This window comes from Stomoxys calcitrans, chromosome 5 (assembly GCF_963082655.1).
Source record: "Stomoxys calcitrans chromosome 5, idStoCalc2.1, whole genome shotgun sequence".
NCBI classification, from domain to species: domain Eukaryota; kingdom Metazoa; phylum Arthropoda; class Insecta; order Diptera; family Muscidae; genus Stomoxys; species Stomoxys calcitrans.
The window spans coordinates 3246470-3273072 of NC_081556.1; the positions used below are offsets into that span (position 1 = coordinate 3246470).

Genomic DNA, 26603 nt, shown 5'->3' on the forward strand with positions numbered 1-26603 from the left:
ATTATCATAGGGCACATAGGACTTTCTGTGATATTTAATTTTAATTAGAAGTACAATGGGTTAATGATATTGCTCGGGAGGAGTTGTTGATGAAATCTTATTGAGACATCGAATGAAGTTCTGGGAAGATGGGAATAAGATGTTTGCTGCAACAGAAAGTTTGGGCTGAAAAATAAAGGGTACATTTTAAGAGCTATAGGAAAGTTTTTCAAAAAAAAAAAAAAAAACGTTTACTTGTTTTAAGTTCCGCCGGGCCGAACTTTGGATACCCACCACCTCGGATATATATGTAAAACACCTTTCGCCACAATCCCGTCAAAAATGTATAATTTATGCCCCCATAGCAGCTTTATCGAAATATGGTCCGATTTGAACCAAATTCGACATTGTAAAATAAACAACTCACTACCCCAAATTTGGGCGAAATCAGCCAATAAATGCGCCTTTTATGGGCCCAAAACTTTAAATCGAGAGATCGGTCTATATGGAAGCTCTATCCAAATCTGGACCGATCTGGACCTACTTGCAGAAAGTTGTTGAAGAGCCTAACGCAACTCACTGTCCGAAACTTCGGCGAAATCGGTCAATAAATGCGCCTTTTTTGGGCCTAAAACCTCATATCGAGAGATCGGTCTATATGGCAACTATATCCAAATCTGGACCAATCTGACCCAAATTGAAGAAGAACATTAAGAGGCCTAACACAACTCACTGCCCCAAATTCGGGCGAATGGCGAATTCGGCCAATAAATGCGCCTTTTATGGGCCCAAAACTTTAAATCGAGATATCGGTCTATATGGAAGCTATATCCAAATCTGGACCGATCTGGACCAAATTGCAGAAAGTTGTCAAAAAGCTTAACACAACTAACTGTCCCAAATTTCAGCAAAATAGGATAATAAATGTGACTTTTATGGGCCTAAGACCCTAAATCGGCCGATCGGTCTATATGGGGGCTATATCAAGCTATAGTCTGATAAAGCCCATCTTCGAACTTAACGTGTTTAGGGACAAAAAAAAGAATATGTGCAAAGTTTCGGCTCAATATTTCTATTTTTAAAGAGTGTAGCGTGATTTCAACAGACCGACGGACGGACATGTCTAGATCGTCTAAGATTTTTATGCTGATCAAGAATATATATACTTTATGGGATCGGAAATTGATATTTCGATGTATTGCAAACGGAATGGCAAAATGCGTATACCCCCATGCTTTGGTGGTGGGTATAAAAACACATTAAATTCAAAAAAAAAAAAAAAATCGTGAAATCTTTATTTGAATCGGTTACGGTTCGGTACGGTTCATATAATTTAACGTTTGAAGATTATTTCATGCAAATGTTGACCGCGACTGCGCCTCAAATGGTCCATCCGCTTAGTCCAATGTTGGCATACTCTCTCCAACATTTTGGCCAGTATCTCACTCATAAATGCTTCAAAGTTTTCTTCCAATGCGTCAATTGAAGCGGGCTTGTCTGTATAGACATGAGCTTTAACATAGGCCCACAAAAAATAGTCTTAAGGCGTTAAATCGCATGATCTAGGCGGCCAATTGACCGGTCCCGAACGGTCTCAATAAGTTTATTGTTACCGTTATTGTTATTGGCACCGTATTGTTTAAACCACATGTCATGCAAGTAAAGCTCTTGAATTTTGGGCAAAAAAGTTGGATATCATATCACGGTAGCGCCCACCATTCAGAGTTACGTTACGATTCGCTTTAACTTTGAAGAAGTACAGTCCAATGATGCCACCAGCCCATAAGCCGCACCAAACTGTGACTTTTTCTGGATGCATTGGCAGCTCTTGCAATGCTTATGGCTGATCCTCACTCTAAAATCGACAATTCTGCTTATTTACACACCCATTGAGCCAAAAGTTGCTTCGTCGCTGAAGAAGAGGAAGAGCGCGATGAACTTTCTTAACAGAGCACGCATTTTGATAATAAAATACAATAATTAGCAAGCGTTGTTCGCTTGTTAGACGATTCATGGTCAAATTATAGACCAAACTGAAGATGTTTGACAGTAAAACAAAACACGAAGCGAGTGAGCTTTTTTATACAAGTGTTGCCAAAAAGATAATGGCTTAAAAATCACCCTTTGCATCTTTTGGTACCGTATTGCCTATATTCCGTACAATTTCATTGGGGTAGGGAAAGGTCCTGATTTCGACAGACGGCCGGACGGCTAGTTGGAATCAAAATTTCCAGAATATATGTATTTTATGGGGTCCTAGATCAATATTTCGAGGTCTTACTAACGGAATGACTAGATTAGTAAACCCCCTCTTATGGTGGTGGGTACAATAAGAAATATTTTGCCTTTTATACTGCAATTTAAGAAAAAATTCCTTAATATTAAGTAATAAATTTTTCAACAAAGAAATTTTTTCTTAAAAAGTTTAATCTTCAATGATATTTTAAGAAAAATTCCTTAACATTAAGTAAAAAATTTCAAAAAGGAAATTATTGTCTTAGAAATTTGAATCTTCAAAATGATTTTTGTCTTTCATAATAAGACGTAGATGTAGGTAGCTATTTTACTGTCATTTAAGATAAAAGTTTCCTAATAATAAGTAAAAAAATCTTTAAACAAAAAAATAGTTTCCTTAGTTATTTGGAAATTTTACTGCTTGTGTATTCTTTGTTTTTTTTTTAGAATATCACTTTTCTCCCAATTTATTGACTTTCATTTGAATTCCCCATTTAATCCTTTTGAATTTTGAGATTAAATTTCAACTAAATTCAGTTAACCTTTAAACTCTTTTAATTGGCTAAGAAGAAATTATTTTGATAGCCACTTTTCATTACATTATCTTTATCGTTCAATATTAAAATCTCAATTTCGCCAGCCAAAAACAAAACCAGAGACTTAAAAATGCAATTGCTTGGCCAAGTTGGTGCTGAGTGTAACCAACATCAACAGCAGCACCAACAACGCCAGCAGTAGCACTACTGGCAGCAGGAGCACTAAAACGAAATGAAAAGCTGAAGTAGCAAAAAACATTGCAAAGTGCAATAAATAAAATTTATAGTGGAGAAAATTGGTAATTAACTTTCAACACGCAGCAGATAAAGGAAGCACTAAGGAGCAGCAGTAGCAGCAGCAGAAAAAGTCGCCGCAAATGCCATGCTGTGGTTAAAACTGAACGAACCAACTAAAGAAGATACCTAAGGAAAAGTTAGATGGAAACATGTAATGGCCAAGACCAAGACCATACTAGGGGGGGATGTAGAGCTGTAGAAATCCACCCCAGAGGAAAAAGGGGGATAAATAAGAAAAAAGTGTGGAAATAAGAAAACTTTAAGGAAATCTAAACAATAAATTTCAAGGGTAGCCATTTTGCAAGACAATGTCAGGGAAAAAATTAACAAGAAATTGCAATAATTGTTATGAGTTGCCAAAGGATGAGTTATTTGAGTTTATGATTGTTTCACCGAATTCTTTGTAGTTCCCAGAATTCGTATTAAATTTATTAATTTTTGTGTGTGTGTGTTTTTTTTTTTGTTTGTAAAAAGCCATGCTTCCGCTCGTGTTGGCTTTTAATTAAATTAAAAATTAAAATCAATTACGCTGTATATAAATTTGTTTGGCTTTTGCCTGTATGCCCAGCAATGAAGGCCTCTGGCCAAATATCCGTTCATTTTTAAATTAAGGTTCACATTTTTCTAGGCCCATTGAGGGCAGAGTGAAGCTAGTAGGCCTCTTAAAACATTGCCGCCCATTCCGCCACTTTTATGATGGGCTCATATAAACATAAGCGAAATATGCTCAAACAATGGTGCTGCTGCTGCCAAAACAAACAAAGACCAGCATTACAACAACAGCAACAATTCATTGTGGCCCATGGCCCACTTCAACACCGCTCTCACACTTGACAGTTTTTAACCAAACAAAGGCACACGCAATAACTGTACGACCGACGACCATAAGCGGTGACAAACAATGGGACTGCTGCAACATTTATCGCACTGTTATTCTTAACAATGGCTTTAATTTGCATCATAAATGACATTTTATGGGCCTGTGAGATATTGAACAACGGCCACTGCGAGTAGTGAAAACACAATGTCCTCCCATGGACAGTTTTTGCTTTGTAATAACATAATTATCCATGAAGAGGATTTAATATTCGCTAAAATGGGCTAAAGTTGTTGTTTTTAATTTTTGAAAAAACAATCGATTAAGATATGAAGCGTTGGTGGGCTAAAAATATGGTATGGTAGGGTATGATTTCACAATGGAACTACAAAGTGCAATTATTTTTTGGAAAAATCCAGGGAGCATAGAGACACAGCAAGTAAAGGTAGAAGACACATTAATCAGCGTTTTAAAAAGTTCATATCATGAGGTAACTTAAACACGAGGCGCCACTTTCCGCCTTGTGGAAATTTTTGAAGATATTCGTCTTAAGAAAGAGACTACTAAAAATTTCATATTTTTATACCCACCACCGTTAGCAACACATCGAAATATTATTTTCCGACCCTATATATATACTTGATCGTCGTAAAAATCTACGACGATCTAGCCATGTCCGTCCGTCTGTCCGTCTGTCCGTTGAAATACGCTACAGTCTTTAAAAAATAAAGATACTGAGCTGAAACTTTGCACAGATTCTTTTTTTGTTCATAAGCAGGTTAAGTTCGAAGATGGGCTATATCGGACTATATCTTGATATAGCCCCATATAGACCGGTCCGCCGATTTAGGGTCTTAGGCCCAAAAAATCCAGTTAAAAGTGAGTTGTGTTAGGCCCTTCGACATCTTTCTTCAATTTGGCCCAGATGGGTCCACATTTGAATATAGCTGCCATATAGTCCGGTCGGGTGTGTTATTTGTTGGTTCCCAAGTTTTCTGCCAATTTTTCGTGTCAGGCGTATCATCCATTATTGGAAATAACTCTAAGCCATAGAGCTACGTTGGAGGTTGCCGCAGTAGAGTTTGCAGCATACATTCGACTCCCGTTGTCGTTAAAAACCACATTTAAAAAATAAATTATTTTATTAAACTTTGTAATATCACTGGAAGGCGCTGGTAATACTAATACAACGAATAGCTATAAGTAAACAACAGCTGCGCTCTTCTATCAAACCACATTGTCGATAACGATCAAACAGCTGTCCGATATAATCGTTCAACGTAAAACACAGGGTGTTACGTATTAGCAAATGAATAATAAGAGAACGCTATTATCGATATCACCAGAAAACAGTCACAGTACCCCAAAAAAGTATTCACCATATCAAAAAATGAACATAAATAACCAACAAGATGTTTTTTCGTGGAGTAAGCTGGGCGATGTGTTGGATGATAAGTTGAAAGATGTGGCCAAAAAAGAGGACCTTACTGCAATCAAATATGAAGTGGAAGAACTTAAACAGGAAAATTGTAAATTGAGAGAAGATATCAAGAAACTAACAAATCGCTTAGAAACCTTAGACAGAAAATCTCGTACTACAAATATTGTGGTGAGTGGACTTAGAAGTAGAACTACATTTACGGCAAAAAAAGAATTCCTCGACATCTGCAACAACAAATTAAACATCGTAGTTAACATATCGTACGCTAGAATGTTATCTTCAGGAAAATCGTTCGTATTTACACTGGACACCAATTCCCAAGTGCAAAATATTTTAAATACGAAAGAAAAATTGCATGGCCAATTTATATATATACAAAAGGATTATACTGCTGTCGAACAGTCTACCAGATACAACCTGCGTCAAGTTGGCAAAATCGTATCCCAGCATAAAAAAGACGTTAAAGTTAGGTTAGGAGAGTTCTGTCTCTTCTTGAATGATAAAAGATATTGCTGGGCCGACGGAAAAATACTAGCTCCAACTTTAAGTGATGCCAAATTTCTGAGCAACATTCTTGTTGATAACGGTAGTCCCATTGAGGTTTATTGCAACAATGCTGAAAATGTTACCCTTAATGTTCCCCCATCATCGCAATAGCAATTTGATTCGTGCCATTTGTTATCATATAATGTTTCAAATCTCGAAAGTTCTTTAAATTATGGAAATTTTATAACCTACCTTAATAATTTTGATATTTTCTTTCTCTTTGAAACACATGTATTACCCAATAAACAAACGTATCTCTCGTCTTATTTACAAAACTACTATTTGCAGTGGCAGGACGCAACTAAAGTGAATAGATTTGGGCGTGCCAGTGGTGGATGTCTTTTCGGCTTCAAAAAAGAAATTAAAAAGAAATACAAATTAAATTTTATCGTCTCTGATTCTCAGTACACAATGCTGTCAGCTAGTCTAGATGGAAATATATTTTATTTTATACCTACGTATTTGAACTGTACGCGTTGGAAGGTGGATGTAGAAAGGTTTGGTTCTTTTTTGGAAGACCTTAACCCAACGAATTTTTGTATAATGGGTGATATGAATGCAAGAATAGGCGAAGAACAGGTTCTAGATTACAACATTGTTAAAGATTGTCCCCACATTAGCTATTCTAGACGCTCCAAAGACAGAAACGTTAATACCCAGGGAAGGAATCTCCTACGTATTGTTGATGACATAGGCGGTATTATCATAAATGGCAGAACTTTAGAGGATATAGATGGGGAGTTTACTTTTTGTGGTGCAATGGGTAGTTCTGTCATAGATTACTGCATAAGTTCGGCGAGTTTTCTGTCATATATTGACAAGTTCAAGGTGGCCACTGAACCCTTTTCTGATCACATGCCCTTATGCTTAGATATTAAGATTCCGAAAAGTTCGACAGAAACTACTCAACAGCCTATACAGAAGCTACACTGGGATGAAAGGCATAGATCTCAATACAATCACAACTTAAGTTTACTTGCAGAGCCAGTAAATGATTGCGTCTTTTTATCGTCAGAGGATTTGGTTGAGAACATTAAAAATAAAATTAGGCGGGCTCAGGTAAAGAAGACCAATAGAACATTTTTTGAGCCTAAGCAGAAGTGGTTCGATTGGACGTGCTTTCGTTTAAGATCCAATATGCATAAAAATTTAAAGATATACAGAAAGTCACACACTGTTATCAACAGAAGGCGTTATTATTCATCCAGATCTAAGTTTCATAGAATGTGTAACGAGAAGAAACTGCAATATTTCAATGGCAACCTCAGAGAACTAGATACTGTTTCCTGCAGCAAGGATTGGTGGAATCTGGCAAATTCTCTGAATAAACGTAATGTTAAGGGTAGAGGAAATCTAGACGCAGATGATTTCTTAGCACACTTTAACTCTTTACTAGTTAACGAAGATAATTCCAAAATTATCAGCTGGTGTATACCGTTTCATGTAGACCCACTTTTAGACTCCCCTTTTGAATTTTGTGAGCTACTCTCCGTTTTAAAAGGACTTAAATCGAATAAGGCCCCCGGGAACGATGGTATACCTTACGAATTTTATAAATTTGCTCCTCGCCGTTTTCTGCAAGAAATACTTGTAGTATTTAATAAGATATTCCTCCACGAAAATGTTCCTACTTCCTTCAAGAAGTCAATATTGATACCTCTATTTAAGAAAGGTGATATAAACTTGGCGTCAAATTATAGAGGTTTGTCACTTCTGGATACTATCGGAAAAATTTTTAACTCTGTTCTGCTAAACCGTATAACATTTTGGCTGACGAGACACGATGTTTTAAATGAATTTCAGGCTGGATTTAGAAGAGAGTATTCTACTATAGATAATATATTTAACCTCGTGAATATTGTTTCTTTGAACCAGCTACAAGGCAAAATTACATATGCGTTTTTTGTCGATTTCTCTTCTGCATTTGATTTGATTCCCAGAAACAGCCTTTTTTATAAACTATCTAGTCAGGGTCTATCTACGAAACTTGTAACTATATTAAGAATGCTGTATGATGGCACAGAAAGTAGAGTATGGGATGGAAGTACGTTCTCTGAATACTTTCCTGTTGAATCTGGTGTGAAACAGGGCTGTATTCTCAGTCCTGTACTCTTTTCGTTATACGTGAATGACCTTCCCTATATATTGCCTGGTGGTGTAAGAGTAGCGGACACTACGGTCAAAGTCTTATTATACGCCGATGACATTGTGCTATTATCTGACTCTCCATTGGGCTTACAAGAGATGATTTATGAACTTGAGAGGTACTGCTTGTTGTGGAGCTTGAAAGTAAACCTTTCTAAATCGAAAATTCTTGTTTTTCGTAGAGGTTCTAGAATCTCTTCGAATTTAAGGTGGTGCTTTGGAAATCAGAATATTGAAATTGTTAATAGTTACACATACCTGGGCGTTGAAATAACTTACAATTTGTCATTTAGAAAACACTTACAGAAGAAGCTTGCGGATTCCAAACTGGCCATAAATAGCACATGGTCGAAGTATATAAGTCACCCTAGTATTGCTAAAACTAATAAGATGAAGATATTCGATGCATGTTCCAGATCTATAATGTTTTACGCTGCACAGGTTTGGGGTTACACAAGGTTTGATGATGTAGAGAAGCTCTTTCGCTTTTTTACTAAGAAAATGCTTTATTTGCCTAATAATACACCAAATTACATGTTGTATCTAGAAACTGGATTTTCTTCTATGTTTTGTAACACTCTTAGAATCCATTTTAACTACATTAATAGAATATTGCGACTTAGCTCTCACCGCTTGCCCCGCTTGCTGGCGGAGAAAATCATAGAATTGAATGCATTATGGGCAAAAGAATGGTCAAATATTTGCCAAACCCTACAATATATTCCTGCTAATGCTACAAATCCGATATGCATGTATTCAGACAAAATAGTAGAATTACTGAGAATTCAAGAACAACGTGAATTTGAATCAGATGCAAGAAATTCACAGTTCCACGATCTTTATTCTGTGCTTGAGTATAATATAATTCCATTTCATACTGCTGACTTATCTTCACGAGCTACTAGCTTAATCATTAAAGCTAGAGGTGGTTTACTCGACCTTAACTCGAGATCATTCAGAAGTAACACCCATGGCACTTGTTCTATGTGTAATACAGATCAAGATGAAAATACACTTCACTTTATTGGCGCCTGCCCACTATACAGAGAATTTAGAAAAAGTTATTTCGGAAAATATTCCCTTAATGAGTCCGAAGTATTAAATATATTAAATGGCACGAATAACTCATCACTATATAAATACATAGAAAATTGTACTAAGTATAGAAAATTAATTATTAATGAATTCAGTTTTTAATAACCAAAATGAAAAAAAGAAAAAGCAAGAAACATATAGAAACAAACAACAATTTAGTGATAAGCATTGTATTACGGCTAACAGCATTTTTGCTAAGCCTAACATAGATTGTATTTAAGAACTTTATGAAATACTATTCTTGAATTGTAATTTGAATTCAATCTATTAATAAATAATAATAATAATAGTCCGATCTCTCGATTTAAGGTTTTAGGCCCATAAAACGCGCATTTATTGTCCGATGTCGCCGAAATTTGGGACAATGGGTTAAGTTAAGCCCCTCAACATATTTCGCAATATAGCACAGATCGGTCCAGATTTGGATATGGCTGCTATATAGAGCAATTATTGTCCGATGTCGCCGAAATTTGGGACCGTGAGTTGTGTTAGGCCCTTCAACATCCTTCCTCAATTTGGCCCAGATGGGCCCAGATTTGAATATAGCTGCCATGTAGACCGATCTCGCGATTTAAGGTTTTGGGCCCATAAAAGGCGCATTTATTGTCCGATGTCGCCTAAATTTGGGACAATGGGTTAAGTTAAGCCCCTCAACATATTTCGCAATATAGCACAGATCGGTCCAGATTTGGATATGGCTGCTATATAGAGCAATTATTGTCCGATGTCGCCGAAATTTGGGACCGTGAGTTGTGTTAGGCCCTTCAACATCCTTCCTCAATTTGGCCCAGATGGGCCCAGATTTGAATATAGCTGCCATGTAGACCTATCTCGCGATTTAAGGTTTTGGGCCCATAAAATTTGCATTTATTGTTCAATGTCGCCAAAATTTAGAACAGTGGGTCAAGTTAAGCCCCTCGACATATATCTGCAATTTGCCCTTGATCGATCAAGATTTGCATATAGCTGCCATATAGACCGATCTCTCGATTTAAGGTTTTGGGCCCATAAAAGGCGCTTTAATTGTCCAATGTCGCCGAAATTTGGGACAGTGAGTTGTGTTTAGCCCTTCGGCATTCTTATTCAATCTGGCTCAGATCGGTCCAGATTTGAATATAGCTGCCATATAGACCGATCTCGCGATTTAAGGTTTTGGGCCCATAAAACTCGCACTTATTGTCCGATGTCGCCAAAATTTAGAACAGTGGGTCAAGTTAAGCCCCTCGACATATATCTGCAATTTGCCCTTGATCGATCAAGATTTGCATATAGCTGCCATATAGACCGATATCCCGATTTAAGGTTTTGGGCCCATAAAAGGCGCATTAATTGTCCGATGTCGCAGAAATTTGAGGCAGTGAGTTGCGTTTACCCCTTCGGCATTTTTCTTCAATTTGGCTAAGATCGGTCCAAACTTGGATATAGCTGACATATAGACCGATCTCTCGATTTAAGGTTTTGGCTCTTAAAAAGCGCATTTATTGTTCTATGTCGCTGAAACTTGCGACAGTGAGTTGTGTTAGGCCCTTCGACATCCTTCTTCAATTTGGCCCAGATCGCTCAAGATTTGCATATAGCTGCCATATAGACCGATCTCTCGATTTAAAGTTTTGAGCACCTAAAAGGCGCATTTATTGTCCGATTTCGTCAAAATTTGGGACAGTGAGTTGTGCTAAGCCCTTTAAAATTCTTCTTCAATTTGGCTCAGATCGGTTCAGATTTGGATATAGCTGCCATATAGACCGATATCTCGATTTAAAGTCTTGACCCCATAAAAGACGCACTTATAATCCGATTTCACTGAAATTTTACACATTGACTTATGTTAGTCTTCTCGACATCCGTGTCGTATATGTTCCAAATCGAAACATCTTTCGATACAGCTGCTATGCAGCATAAGGTATGCATTTTTCACCGGATTTTTTGACAAAAGGTGGTATACATATATTCCCGAGGTGGTGGGAACCCATAGTTCTGCCCGGCCGAACTTAACGTCTTTTTGCTTGTTAAAGTTCATATCATGAGGTAACTTAAACTCGGAGCGCCAATTTCCCCTTTTGTGGACATTTTTGTTAATATTCGACAAGAGACTACCAAAAATATCATAAAAAAGCAAGTCTTCAAAATATGGGTTTATATACCCACCAGCATGGGATGGGGGTATACTTATCTAGTCATTCTGTTTGTAACACCTCGAAATATTCGTCTAAGACCACATAAAGGGTATATATTCTGGATCGGCTCGACGTACTGAATCGATCCAGCCATATCCGTCCGTCTGTCGGTCAAAATCACGATAGCGGTTCAACGCGAAAACCTGCACAGATACTTAATATTGATGTAGGTCGTAGTGGATTGCAAATGGGCCATATCGGTTCAGATTTAGATATAGCTCCCATATAAACCAATCTCCCGACTTGACTTCTTGAGCCCCTGAAGGCTGCCATTTTTGTCCGATTTGATTGAAATGTTGCACCTAATGTTCTGTTATGACTTTCAATTAATGTACTAAGTACGGTTCAAATCGGTCTATAACCTAATATAGCTCCCATTTAAACCGATCCCCAGAATTTACTTCTTTAGCCCCTGGAAGCCGCAATTTTTGTCCAATGTGGCTGAAATTTGCACATAGTGTTCTGTTAGCTCGCTGATTCTGTGGATAGGAGGGCTCCGTGCAACGAATCCCATTACGCTCGTCTGCGAGTACGCCTAGTTGTGTTATTCGACCGGCTGGTATTAAGCGTGCGGCTGCTGCATTAATGATGTCACTGAAGCGGCGTTTGGTGCACTCTATGTTACTTCATAAGCCGGAGTTCTTTGGGGATTTCAAATGTACCACCAAGCACCTCATTCTTACTGTTCTCGAATCCAAGGCCTTGAGTGCTGTTCCTATATAGTTGAATTTAAAAGGATCTGTAGCACTATCGGATACCAACAGATGTGAAAAAAATTTGCTTTCCATATCCAAAGCAATCTCCCAGATTGCCAAAATTCTTTCTACAAGACGATGTGCCGAAGCCATAGCTTGACTCCTAAATTTTCACCCACACGCTTCATCTGCACGTTGTCTTCTGCATTTTTAGTTCCTCTGGTCACCCATCGGATCCTGCTGCCTTGTTATTCATTAGCCAGGTTACACTGTTGTCAGTAATCGCATCTGTGACACTAACAGATACCAACAGCTGGGGAAAAAATGTTCTTTCCATATCCTAAGCACACTCCTAGAAATCCAAATTTCCATCTACAGGACGATGTAGCTATGCCGAAGGCATAGGCTGACTTTTAAATTCTAGCTAGATATCCAAATTTCCATCTACAGGACGATGTGGCTATGCCGAAGCCATAGGCTGACTCCTAAATACTCTCCTACTTACGTCTTTCGTTCTCTCTCTTTCAGATATTTCTACTCTTTTCTCCTGATTTTTGCCCGGCGCTTTTCTACTGACTGCAGGGTTGTCAAAGTAGCGTAAACGTACGATCTGACAATGAACAAACCCTGTAAGTTGGAAACGTAGGATAGAAGAGATCGAAAGAAAAGCAGAGAGGAAAAACAACTGGTATCCGAGTGGAGTCGATCAATATACTACAGAACCAGTATTTAACGATGGCGCCTAGTGAAAATTATGCCAGCATAACAGTAATCCAGTCGACAAACAACAAGGCAACAGGTGCCGATGGGCTACCTGCTGATCTGATAAAGTCCGAAGGCCATATGCCTGTAAGGCAAATGTATCAGCCCATCTTGGTAATATGGCCCGATGATTGAAATATCACCATATAATCAACGAACCACAACGACATACACTGATCAACAGCCACAACTGTTTGAAGAAATCACTACTTGTTCTGAATATAGCGACGTAATAGCTAACCATTTCCCACACCAAAGAAATTGTTGTAAAATCCTTATTGGGGAGCCCAAAGCCTCTAACAAGAAACCAAAACTACGACCAGAAGTACGGAAATGCGCTAGAAACCAGTACGTATTACATATATGTATAAGTAGTGATTTCTTCAAACAGTTGTGGCTGTTGATCAGTGTATGTCGTTGTGGTTCGTTGATTATATGGTGATATTTCAATCATCGGGCCATATTACCAAGATGGGCTGATACATTTGCCTTACAGGCATATGGCCTCCGGACTTTATCAGATCAGCAGGTAGCCCATCGGCACCTGTTGCCTTGTTGTTTGTCGACTGGATTACTGTTATGCTGGCATAATTTTCACTAGGCGCCATCGTTAAATACTGGTTCTGTAGTATCTTGATCGACTCCACTCGGATACCAGTTGTTTTTCCTTTCTGCTTTTCTTTCGATCTCTTCTATCCTGCGTTTCCAACATCCAGAGTTTGTTCATTGTCAGATCGTACGTTTACGCTACTTTGAGCGCGAAAAGTTTGTCATGTAGGTTAAAAATTAAACTTATTCTAATGATTAGAATACTATTCCCCCATCCAATTGGAAAGGCTATACAGAGTTTTAATAGCCTGTATATTCCCATCATGACATGTTTCCCTTGTAGTTCTCTGCAATAATACCTGTCTCTACAAAGTAAAGACCTTTCCAAAAACCACTTCACAACGGCAATTTTCCCCCTTATTCTATTCAATTCCCTATATGTCTCATTTTGTATTCTAGGAAAAAAAAAGACAAACTTTACAAAGTTCCCTTAACCAACCATTACAACATTTCATTTCATTTCAATTGTGGCCAATGGAATAATTAGATCAGCAACCAAATAAGTGCCATTTTCATACCCTCCAACCAAAAAACTGTTGACATAATTTCCATGGTGTAACAGGGCAAACAATTGAGGGCTTACATGCATACAAATGACCCGGGCCAAATGTAGTTTCCAAACTTTTCTTTCTTTCCATCAACCATGCCTTGGCCACTACCACCAAACCGATACGGGTCTCTTTTGAACTGCAAATACTGTGCGAACCAAATGAGACACATGCTGCTATAATGGCCTGAGACAAATGCAATGCATGGCCTGAGATGGATGCATGTGCTGAGGTACCAGAGTGCTATCATGGAGGTGAAGGCACATACAAACATAGTAAGAAGAAGGAGCATTGTCTTGGTCTATTCACTATTCATTCATGAATATAAATGATCGGCAATTACACATTTGGTAGTTGGCGCTGTTGCTCTCCTTTTTAGTCATTGTCGATTGTTGTCGCTGTCGTCGTCATTGAAGTCTTAGTCATTGTCCCCCATTGCAGTTGTGTTGTTACTGCTGCTAGTATCGTCCCAAAGATCCCCATTGCAATTTCTATTATTCAAGCAATTGCTCCAGAGGAAATCTACCCGTATTAAATGCCAATTCTTGTAATGGTGTGCCAGGGAGATTACTCCACATGCATATATATGTACATTAAAGTGGGTCACTATTATAACGGAAAAGTATTTATTTTAAGTGTAATTTACAGATTTGTTAAATTGTAATTCAAATTAATACTAATATGGCGTTTGTCAAAACCTTGAGATATTCATCGGCGACCCTATAAAGTTTATACATATCTGATAGTCTTAACATTCTAAGTCGGTGTTGCTATGACCGTTTGTGGAAATCATGATAGCGGTGGAACGAATAAAGATATCTGCTTAAAATTTTGTACCGCTACTTCCTATTGCTGTCATTGGGGATTAAAAATAGGTCAAATCGATTCAAATAAAGTAGTCCTTCGACTTGGGCTCATCGTGGGCCCCTAGCTGCAATTATTATCCGATTTGGCTAAAATTTTATACGTAGTGTTTTTTTCTTCCAACAACCCTGAAAAGTACCATTGTGTTGTAATGTAATGACTTCCAAAACTTTAAGCGGTTTTGTAGAGATTTTTGAGCACTATCCAGCAAAAAAATTGGAAAATCAGACCTCAAATGACGATTTTTGAAATGCCGCAGTGACTAACTTTAGGGCCCTGCCAAGAGGGGTTCGGACCACCTAGGGCCTTGAAATTTGCACTTCATTTCGATAACACTTCAGCTTCATTCAATATTTTAAAGAGTTGTCTCTAAATGTTCTCAAATGGCAGATTTTTTACTACACTGAAAAAAAAAGTTTGCCCAAAATAAGAGATTTTTCATTATTTCTAGGATTTTAGCAATGAAAATGAAGAACCAAAACTTTAAAATAAAGATGCGATCTTTAAATCTAGTTTTCTATTTACTAACGGACATAACCAACCGTATCAATATTTGATCGCTGTTTGATTTTTTTTTTTTTTTGGCATATAGATCGATCTAAAGATTTAAGGTCTTGGCCCCATAAAAAACCACTGGTTGCACAAGTAGTGTATTTTTCATCGAATTATGACGAAAGTTGGTTTACATATACACCCGAGTTGGTGGGTATCCAAAGTTCGGCTTGGTCGAATTTAGTGTCTTTTTACTTATTCATAGATGACTGTCCAATTATTATTTTTTTAAAAATTATTTTTATACCCACCACTATAGAACCTAACCTAGTCATTCCGTTTGTAACACCTCGAAATACTGATCTGCGACCTCATAGATCCATATATTCTGGATCGTCTCGACATTCTGATTCGATCTTGCCGTGTCCGTCTGTCGAAATCACAATAGCGGTCGGACGTGTAAAGCTAGCCGCTCGAAATTTTGCACACATTCTTAACATTGATGTAGGTCGTTGGAGATTGCAAATGGGTCATATCGGTTTATATTTAGATATCGCTCCCATACAAACCGGCCTCCCGATGTGACTTCTTGAGCCCCAGGAATCCACAAATTTTGTCCGATATCGCTGAAATTTTGCACATAGTGTTCTGTTGTGACTTCCAACAACTGTACCAAGTACGGTCCAAATCGGTCTATAACCTGATATAGCTCCCTTATTAACCGATCTCTCAATTTGACTTCTTGAGCCCTTACAAGCCGCAATTTTTATCAGATTTGGCTAAAATTTTGCATTTAATGTTCTGTTTTGACTTCCAACAACTGTGCTTAGTACGGTCCAAATCGGTCTATAACCTGATATAGCTGACATATAAACCGATATCGCGATTTGACTTCTTGAGCCCTTACAAACCGCAATTTTTGTCCAATTTATCTACAATTTGGCACATAGTGTTCTATTATGACTTCCAACTACTGTGCCAAGTACGGCCCGAATCGGTTCATAACTTGATATAGCTCCGATATAAACCGATCTCCCGATTTTACTTCTTGAGCCCTTACAAGCCATAATTTTTGTCCAATTTGGCTGAATTTTTGCATGCGGTGTTCTATGACGACTTCCAACAAATGTACCAAGTACGATCCAAATCGGTCTATAACCTGAAATAGCTCCCATATAAACCGGTCTCTCGATTATCCTTGTTCGTGTCCTAGAAGCTTTAATTTTGCTGGTTTGACAGAAGTTTGGTATGTAGAGTACAATTATGCCCTTCAACTAAATTTAGTTTGCATTTTTAGCAGAATCCATGGTGGTGGGTTCCCAAGATGCAGCCCGGCCAAACTTAGCATGCTTTTACTTTTTTTTCAACTTAGCACCTTCATATAAAAACAAAAACGTAGAATTCAAAGATGCTCCTATTTATAAGGCCATTTTGCATTTTAAACTAACGTCCACTGTCATCTTGTGCCAAAGTCAATTTCCTAACTTTCAATGATATTTTTAACTTAATTTTAGATTTTTGTCTTTAATACCAAAGCACAAAGTTAAGGATTTTTTTTAACCTAACATTTAAAATAAAAAAAATCCTTGATATAAAAAAAAACATTTTTCACCAAAGGGAATGCGTCCTTAAAAAGTTGCAAGATTGATTATCGTTAAAATAAGTGTGCCCATCTATGGCTCAAATCTTTGTAATTAGGACAACATTTTTTTCAGTGTAGTTTTTTCGATGTTATCCCACTGTGCTTTGTTACTCGTTTTATTTATGACTATTGTTGACCCCCTCTATTGTCCGACTACAGTTTCTTGTTAATGCTTTTATTTTTGCTATCCTCTCATACGACGGATATGAATTAACCGATATTTGGGTTGTTATGGCTGCAACATAGGGAATACAACAAGTCGTTTCTCTAGTTTCTTTCCCCCCCCCCCCCTCTTCAACTCATGCCTAAGTAACACCATACCATATACCAGACGGATGTCTGTATGGGGTCGCGTGTGAGTCTACTACTCTTGTGTTTGTTGTTAAACGTTTACTTGCCTCAGTATGGACATGCCCCAAAGGTTTGTTTTACTGCAGACGTGTGTCTGTTGCCAAATGTACCGGCAAGGCAAACAACCAGCCCAGCAACAACAACAACAGCAGCAACAGCTATAAGAATAACAAAAGTGTATTTGTTTGCAACAAACAAATTACAGCTGTTTCCATTGTTTTTTTTTTTTTTTTGTGGAAAAAGCCAACCACCCAACATACGAACAGTCAGTCGTTCGCATCTCCAGCAAAGGCTAAGGAAAATTGACTGTGCTGCCGGCGGTAAATGGTGGTCGTAGTTGTGGAACCACCAAATGTTTGGCTGGTTGCATTTGCCACCAAAAAGGCCTTCTCCCCAAAATCAGGTGGGAATTTTCTTCGACAGCAGCCCAGTAACAAAATACAAAATCGTGACAATAGGTTGCCAGTTAAGTTGAGCCCAGCTCGGCTCAGACACCACATATCAGTTCGAGCCCCAGCCACAAAAACTGCAATAAAAATTGGAAAATCAAATCATTGTCATTAGTCAGAAGTTCAACAAGCACTTTTCAAGATAATGCCAAGAAACGTTTTACCTCCGCTCTGGCTGCCCTTATGCCACAGCGGTTGTTGTTTGTTTATAAGTTAATTTCAAATTTGATTGGGAAGCTGTGTTGTTTTTCCTCAAATACCAGGTGACTGCATGCAACAAATCCATGGAGGTTTGTTGTGTGCTATGGTTTTGCTTTGCCCCCATCGCCCAAATCGTCTTGCATATCGTCTCATAGAGAGAGAGAGAGAGACTCTGCTCATTTCGAAACCCACGTTCGTGTCCTAAGGAACATAAATTGTGGTCGAGTGCCGCCGCCAAGACAAACGTTTGCTGATAAATTGACATTTTAATAAACTCAATTGGTTTCAGGGTTTTTTAATGACTGACTTGTCTTGCTGTCATTTCTCATTCTGTGGCGTTTTTTTCGCCGCTAAATTCTGACACAGAAAAATGGTTTATTGACAAGCATAGTTTCGCAAGGCAGCCAGCACACCTTCATCGATTTCTATGGAATTATTTTGGTGTTGAACCTACACAAATTCTCAGAATAGGTATTCGAAATCAGCCAAGTTCTCACATAATTAAGAAAAGTCAATCAAAAACAGTATCGCTTCGCAAGAGAAGTCTTTTGAAATCACTTCAAGTGTTGTGTGTGTGGTTAATTTTGTATTTGAACAGCAAAAATTTGTATCTTGAATGTGTGTGGTGGGAAGTGGTCATAGTTTTTGACATCAGTGTAAATGGCCAGCGATGGGTTTTAAAAGGAATTTTTGAGACACAATGCATAAGGTGTGGACCGCGGAGGCACTCGGCCACAATGGTAAAACTTTCCGCAATGATGAGGCTATAAAATCGCACTTGGTTCAGTTTTTTGCAGATAAAGGCCAGAAGTTCTATGAGCGTGGAATACTAAATTTGCCAGGAAGATGGCAAAAGGTTATCGAACAGAATTGCAATTATATATTTGATTAAAGTTCATTCTAAGTTTTATTAAAAATGCATTTACTTTCTTTTAAAAAATCCGCAATTACTTTTTGGGCAACCCAATACAAAAATTAAAATGTAAACAAAGTGGAGGCACACACTGGTCATAGAAGGGAACCATTTACAAGGCGCAAAAATTAGGGTTTGGTTAGTGGCCTCATGTCACTATGGCCATACACCTAAGCCAGTAATCGGCTTGCTGTACTCTCTAAATACTAAAAAGTTACTTCGAAAAAGAAAATCAATATCAGCAATTCCGTGCTACTTACAAAATCCTTATTTGTCTTCAATGAATCGCCTTAATTTGATTCATGTTTGTTATTGTGTCCCCACCTAAGTGCCGGTGTCTGTTAGCTGCGAAAACCGGTCAATGACATAAAAATGCTCCTTCATTTCATCATCTTCCCCGCATGGCCTACACATGCTATCACTTGACGCATCGTGTCCCTATATGATACCGAAAGCTATACTGACTTCCCTCTTGCTTCCTTTCAGTAATAGCCTCGTCTTCTCACGATCTGGAACCCCCCATAGGATTTTCGCCGTCCTACCGACCGTTTTGCTGTTCCACAATGTTGCATGCGCATTCGCCGCCCACTCCCTTAACCCGGACTGCATCGACCCGAAAGGCTTCGGGTTACCCAGTTTTTTGTCGGCAGTCCTCTGGCTTTCATCGCCAAATCGTCTGCCCTTTCATTTTCCTTACTCCTCTATGGAACGGCACCTAAACGATGCGGATTTTGCCTCAGAGAAGGCGTTAATCTTCTTCTTACACTGCAAGTCTGTTCGTGACCTTACCGTCCTGGTTGTATTGCCCTTATGGCAATTTTATTATCGGTAAAGATGTTCACAATCGGCGTCCTCGCGTTAGCTCCATACCATCTCAGGCAATCCGTGATCGCCCGGATCTCCGCCTGCAGGACCGTATTATGGTCAGGCAGTCGGAAACACATCTCACTCCCTGGGTTCTCAATGTAGGACTACTCTGTACTCTAGCTTTGAACCATCTGTGTAGCATGGTCTCCGTCAATCCAAGACTTCAGTGTCTCCAACTCGACCTCAAGTGTCATCTCAGGCATCCGATCGGAAACATGTTGCATTCCATCCAAATTTCCTATCGGGGTCTCGATTATATTATATGACCTGCTCCTATCCTCTATCCATTCTCCCATCGCCTTAAGTCTCCTAGCCGCAGTAGCTGCCTCACACATAATCTGTATGTCTATGGGTCGGATATCTAGAATAGTCTCCAGTGCCCTAGTGGGCGTGGTCCTCATCGTATCGCCTATGCCAAGACAATTCATGTTATGTTGCACTTTCTCTCCATAGCAGTCCACCAAACTACTGAGGTGTAAGTAAGTATTGGTCTTATCACGCTACTGTAGAGCCAGTGGACTATCCTCGGATTCAGGGCCCAATTCGAGCCTACTGCCCGTCTACATAGTACCCAACAGCCTTCTCAGTACACTCCTGACCGACCACTAACTGACACTCCTGAATATTGACCGTGTCAGATATCGAAATCGTCTTATTGAGGAAAAGTGGTGCATTAAATTGGCCCACCTTCGTCTTCTTCGTGAGCAAACAAATTTCGGTCTGGGTTAACAATGAAACTTCTGCACAGCTGATCCTTACCTTTTAGAAGTATTTTACCATCGTCTGCGTAGCAAAAATTGAACAAAATCAATGAATCGCTTAAGGGATTCATTCAGCTTTTAGAGGGCGCAATTCTTATCCGATTTGGCTGTAATTTTGCACGTGGTGTTTTGGTATCACTTCCAACAACTGTGCTTAGTATGATTCAAATCGGATTATAATCTGGTATTGCTGTCATATAAACCGATCTGGGATCTTGACTTCTTGAGCCGCTAGAGGGCGCAATTCTCATCCAATTTGGCTGAAATTTTGCATGAGGTGTTTTATTATGACTTTCAATAACTTTACTAAGTATGACGCAAATCGGTACATAACCTAATATAGCTGCCATATAAACCGATCTGGGATCTTGACTTCTTCAGCCTCTAGAGGGCATAGTTTTCATCCGTTTTGGCAGAAATTTTGTACAACGGCTTCTCTCATGACCTTCAACATTCGTGTCTAATAACGGAATCGATTTATAGCTTGATACAGCTCCCATATAAACCGAGCTCCCGATCAATGTTCAGCATTCAATTCATTTGCATGGTTTGATGTCTTGGCAACGCAACTATATTTGATGAACGATCCATAATCGACACCTTGGTCACTTTTGTCGACAATTTTGTCGATTTTTGTTCCTCAGGGAACTTCTTTGAAATCTCAGATGTTTTCCTCTGAATTTGAATTTGTGAGAAAATATTTTTGATATTCCATTTCAAAGAAATTTTGTTTAATCCCAAACAATAGGAAAATTTTCCCTAGTCTCAATATTACAACACTGAAATTATTCCCCGGCTGCAGTGCATCATTTTATTGTATAACCTCAATCTTCTATTGTTGCGTTCATATTTTTGCATTTTAACCTAATTTTTGTTTTTTAGTTCATCCTTAGCATTTTTTAAAGCTGAAGCTCTTAGACCTGCTTACAACTTCAGACCCTATCCCTGATGATACTAAAGTTTTTTTTTTATGCTTATAAAAAAGAGAACACCAACATTTCTTTTTGCCTCAACATAACAAACAAGACGTAACAAAAATGGCAAGCATACTTTTCTTCCTTCCGTCCTTTTTTGAGGTCAACCTCATAAAAACTTATCTTCGTGCCTCACACTAAACCAGCCGTAGTTGCTGCTGCTGCTAAGCCCAAACAATTCACTCTGCTACAATGTGGCCAATATTGTGTTTGCCAGTTTAATGAGCATAGAAGCAGTGCAGTGCACCCGTATCTTGTTACTGCACATTGTAAGGTTTAATAACCAACCGTCTCATTTCTAGGTTTTTGTATTATTTACAATATCCCTTTTGTTTGTCGGTTCCGGGTTAATGAACGCATGCCACAGGAATTGGTCTACCATCTCCTACCACTACCAATACTCCGCCAGATAGTAAATATATCCAGCAGTTTCTGTAACACACTAACCAGGAGTCGCTCCGTGGGTCGGTAGGTATGTAGGTGGCTCATTATTGATTTTTCTCGGGCTGACACCATAAAACACTGGGTCTGGTATTTTAACCTCCATGAAATGGAAACAAATTGAAGGATCCTAGAATAGGAATGGGAATCAACTGACAAGTCCATCACCTGTCAATGTGGCAGTGATGGCAATAACTCCAGCTAAAGGCAACAATGTTTCATCACTCCTCAGCGAGTGGCAAAATGCATTTAAATATAATCCTGTTGAGGCCATCAAGCAAGAAACTTAAATCATCCAGCGGAAGCTGGTTATCAGAGACCAAAAGAAAGTTACAAACACATCATTCTTTGTAGGTTAAAGCAAATTTTAATTTAATTTCCCCTTAAAAACAAAACCAAAAAAAAAAAAGCAATAAAAAAACTCGGAAATATTATTGGGTTGCCCAAAAAGTAATTGCGGATTTTTCATATCGTCGGCGTTGACAAATTTTTTCACAGCTTGTGACTCTGTAATCCATTCTTTCTTCTGTCAGTTATCAGCTGTTACTTTTACCTTGCTTTAGAAAAAAAGTGTAAAAAAAGTATATTTGATTAAAGTTCATTCTAAGCTTTATTAAAAAGGCATTTTTTTTCTTTTAAAAAATCCGCAATTACTTTTTGGGCAACCCAATACATTGGGTTTTCTTCAGAAAGTCATTGAACCGAAAACTTCTTTCATTTCGCTCTTCTTGTAGGTGAATACCAGCAGTGTAATGGCAAACAGTGGTGACTTATTTCAAGGCTTTTGTTTTACTACAATGTGGGCCAAATATTGATGTAGTATTTCGGCCATTTTTATTTTGAAAAAAAAAAACTTTGGACATAATCATGATTACAAATACGATTTTTATTTCCTTTTTTGTTTAGATAATTTAAAAGCTTTCCCTCATAGTGGAGACGGTAGGAGATAGTTATGGGCAAGTCTTAGTTGATTGGTGAACACCTTATTCCAATTTCTTAGCTTGATTTTCATTTGGGTTTATTCTATCTGAGCTGCATCCGATCCGCTGCACTCTCTTGGTTCTGTACTTCCCAAAGCATTTCATTTGTGTCCCTTAATGTCCCATTGGCTATATGAAGAACTTGGAGGATAGGATAGTCCTTTGACCCTTGCATTGATTTTGATATCACATTCGTATTCTCTAAAAAATCTTTCATTTAACCTCCATACTACGCCTATTAATCGAATGTGATAATAAAATTCTAGACCCACAAATTGGTGGACGCATCAGTAATTCCCGACAGCGGCCTAGTACTTTGGATCTCACGCACCTTTCAGTTAACCCCTTCAACGTTGCCTGACTGCCGCTGAAAATGTGAATCTCCGGTCGATATCCATAGACGACATAAGCTCTGCTAAATCTGCCTAAAAAATGCTGCAATCACAAATTCATCTAAGGAGACATTGATATCGAGTTTACTGCAAGGATACCACACCCTGTTCTATCCTCCATCGAATCATCCTCCATCGAACCATCTGTAAAAACATTAACGTCTGAAAATCTGACCCGTCTTATAATTTGCAGTCCCTTATTCACCATTTCTATTCCTATTGGGTACTACCCAATATACGTGTGTGTCTCGCCGGTGACCCACGAATCAATCCAAGCTGCGACAATCTGAAAAGAATATTCTCCGCTGTCTCCTTTAGAAATAAGCCCAAAGGCTGAATCCCCTTCATTCCCTTTAATGACCCAGTCGCAGTAACACATCTCAACCCTCAACATCTCGACCCTATTCACCCTGTTTAGGTTACGGACATGGGACGTAAAATCTGTCACCGGCCACCAAAAGTGGCAGCCATATGCCAGGACTGGCCGCACCACCGCTGAGAACAACCAATGCATCAGCCTGGGCCTTACACCTCACTTACTCCCCACGAGCATCTGACAGGAGTATAATGCCGGGCAGGCCTTTCTAATACTTGACTCCGGTGACCCACGAATCAATCCAATCTGTCAGAAGTATAGTGCAGCGAAGGCCTTTCTAATACTTGACTCCATGTTCAGTCTCCAGTCTAGTCGACTATCCAACACCATCCGTAAAAACTTCGCCGACTGCGATAAGTGTAAAGTCACCCCCTGCAGAATGGGTTGCCGAAAACCCGGTATCTTTCGCCTACGCGTAAACAGAACCATTTCCGTCTTCCCCGCATTCACACCCAGGCGCAACCCCTCACCCATGTAGCAATACATCTAAGTGCTCCATCACACCTCTGAAATCGTGTCGTCCGCGTACGCACAGATTTTAACACCCAATCTCTTCAATCTAACAAGAAGATCATCCATCATGAAGATCCAGAGCTGCGGTGATATTATCCCTCCCTGAAGTATTCCCTTAGTGACATTCACCCTCACCGTTTCGACACCAATACTAGTCGCTACCTCCCTGCCCAATTCCCCATATCCGCACCCTAAGTGCTGCATCAATGGCAGAGGAGCTCATCTTGCTAAAAGTCCCATCAATATCCAAAAACGCCGCCAAGGTGTAGTCCTTGTAATCGATATATCTCTCAATATGATGTACTATATGATGTAATGCAGAGTCCACGGATCTGCCCTTTATATAGGCCGGATTAACCCGATGGAGTCCTTAATCGGCCAAGGGCTATCGCCTCAGTGAACAACACACTGCTACGATAACAACAACAATTCTATAGGGACCCCTATCACCCTAACACCAGACATTTTTCCTTCCGCGGTACAGTTTTTCATATGGGTGCCCACGGACCTTTGTCCAAACAACGCACCTGAAGTTCATGTTCCAGGAGGTAAACATTTGTGCACCAAAGTAATTGGATAAATTAAAAATAAATTGATAATTTCAAAAATGTCAATGTTTTTTTTTTAATTGAAAATATTTTAAATTATTTTTTTAGAAAACGGTGATTGATATTATCATTTTCGTGATTGAAGCAGTTTCAATTAAAATATTAATTGGTTCAATTAATTTCGTGATCCATATAGATTTTTATTTTTTTTTAAGGAAGGTACAAATAAAGTAATGATAGTCACTCCATAAATATTGGGATGGAAGGACGGATGAAGTTATGTAATATCAAATGAAGAACGAAAGTGCGAACGGGCAAATAAGCGAAAGGGCAAAATCTGGTAGATTGATGACGAAAGCAATTGAAAATGGGCGAGATTTATATATGAAAAATCCGGAAGAGGAAAGTAGTGACATGGGAAGGATAATGGATGATAGAAGTAGGGACGTAGTGTGAAAGTAAGATGGGAGGGAAGAAAGAACCACAGGGTATATGAAAGTTGGCATGGGAGGGAGAGTTTGTGGAAGAAGAGGAAAGATAAATAAATATATAATGGTAAGAAGAAGGATATGGAAGGTGGGATAAAAAAAAAGAATAGAAGCACTTTTGAATGTTTGTTTTGTTAAATATGATAAGGTATCGAAGATGGTAAGGAACGGCAGATAGAGCAAAATATGAAACGAAAAATGTTCATCACCAAAGGTTTCAGAACGAGAGACGGATGGACTGACTGGTGAAGCGCAAGAATGAGGATAGTGAAATGGAGAACGAATGTGTGCATAGGGATGGTTGAAAATCAAGAAATATGAAGGTTTAATGTTACAAAAGTTTACCAAAAGAAGTAAAGAAGAGATAGAAGAAAGAAATGAAAGGAGAAATTAAATCATTGGAAGAATGTAGGAAATTTGGTATTAAAGAATGGGTCAGTCGGGATAGTTTCAGAAGACGGTTTAGGTAATGGACGGAGAGATCATTGAAATATGGAGAGATAGAAGGTATGACAGAAAAATCAGCATAAGTTAGCAAAGGGTGCAAAGAAGGTAAGAAAAACGAAAGGAAGTACGAGAGATGGAATGGATGAAAAGGTAGGTTAGAAGAATAAGCGAATGAAGGAGGGAAGGAAGAAAGGTTGCAAATTAAGGAGTGATATGGGAAGGATAAGAGTAGTGAAAAGAGGAACGAATATATGAATAGGAAAGGTAAAAAAGACGAAGAAGGAACGGCGCAAGAATGGTGAACGAATGTGAATAGGAAATTTAAAAAAGACGAAGGAGGAACGGTGAGTCTTAATAAAGTTGGCTAAAGGTAGTGAAAAAGAAATTGGAGTGAGAAATGAAAGGAGAAATTAAAAAGTTGGAAGGATGTAGGGAATTAGGTATCAAGGAATGGATCAAGTGAGATTGTTTCAGAAGAAGATTTAGGATAAGGACGGAGAGAGCATTGAAATATGGGAAGATAGAAGGTAAGCGAGAAAAATCAGCTTAAGTTAGAATGCAAAGATGATAAGAAAGATGAAAGGAATGAGAAATGATGGAATGGTAGGTTAGAATATGCGAATGAAAAGAGGGATTAAAAGATGGAAGGATGTAATGAAATTTGTATTTAATGGGTCAGGTGGGGGAGTGGGGAGGTTTAAGTGATGGACAGTGAGAGCATTGAAATATGGGAAGGAAGATGGTATGAGAGAAAAATCAGTATAAGCTGGGAAATGATGAAAAGAAGATAAAAAAGATGAAAGATGGACGAAATATGGAATGGATGAAAAGGTAGGTTAATAAGCGAATGAACGAGCAAAAGAAAGAAGAACGTCCGGAAAAGGTGGAAGTAGTGATGAACGTATTGTGGAAATGAAGATAGGCGAAAAGAATTGGTAAACGACGAAGCGGAGTAAGGAAGAAGGTGTGGGAGAATGAGAAAAGTAGAAATAGATTGTCTTAGAGAAGGTGGGTTAAAAGAAGTG

The 26603-nt window shown here is 38.7% G+C and overlaps 1 protein-coding gene and 1 long non-coding RNA gene across 2 annotated transcripts in view; both read left to right on the forward strand.

Moving 5' to 3' along the window:
- The window catches only part of LOC131998098 (uncharacterized), a 195174-nt gene that overhangs the window by 42404 nt on the left and 126167 nt on the right, over positions 1–26603 (forward strand). The window lies entirely within an intron of this gene.
- LOC131998097 (uncharacterized) lies at positions 4849–8112 on the forward strand. The gene is made up of 2 exons (XM_059370233.1): positions 4849–5793; positions 7913–8112. The coding sequence occupies exons 1-2, from the start codon at positions 5174–5176 to the stop codon at positions 7932–7934; spliced, it is 642 nt and encodes a 213-aa protein (XP_059226216.1). The 5' UTR covers positions 4849–5173; the 3' UTR covers positions 7935–8112.

Coding starts and splice junctions, on each gene's coding strand:
- LOC131998097 (XM_059370233.1), top strand. CDS start 5,174: ATGAATAATAAGAGAACGCTATTATCGATATCACCAGAAAACAGTCAC. Junction 5,794..7,912: donor AGGTTAGGAGAGTTCTGTCT/CTTCTTGAATGA, acceptor TTCTCTGAATAC/TTTCCTGTTGAATCTGGTGT.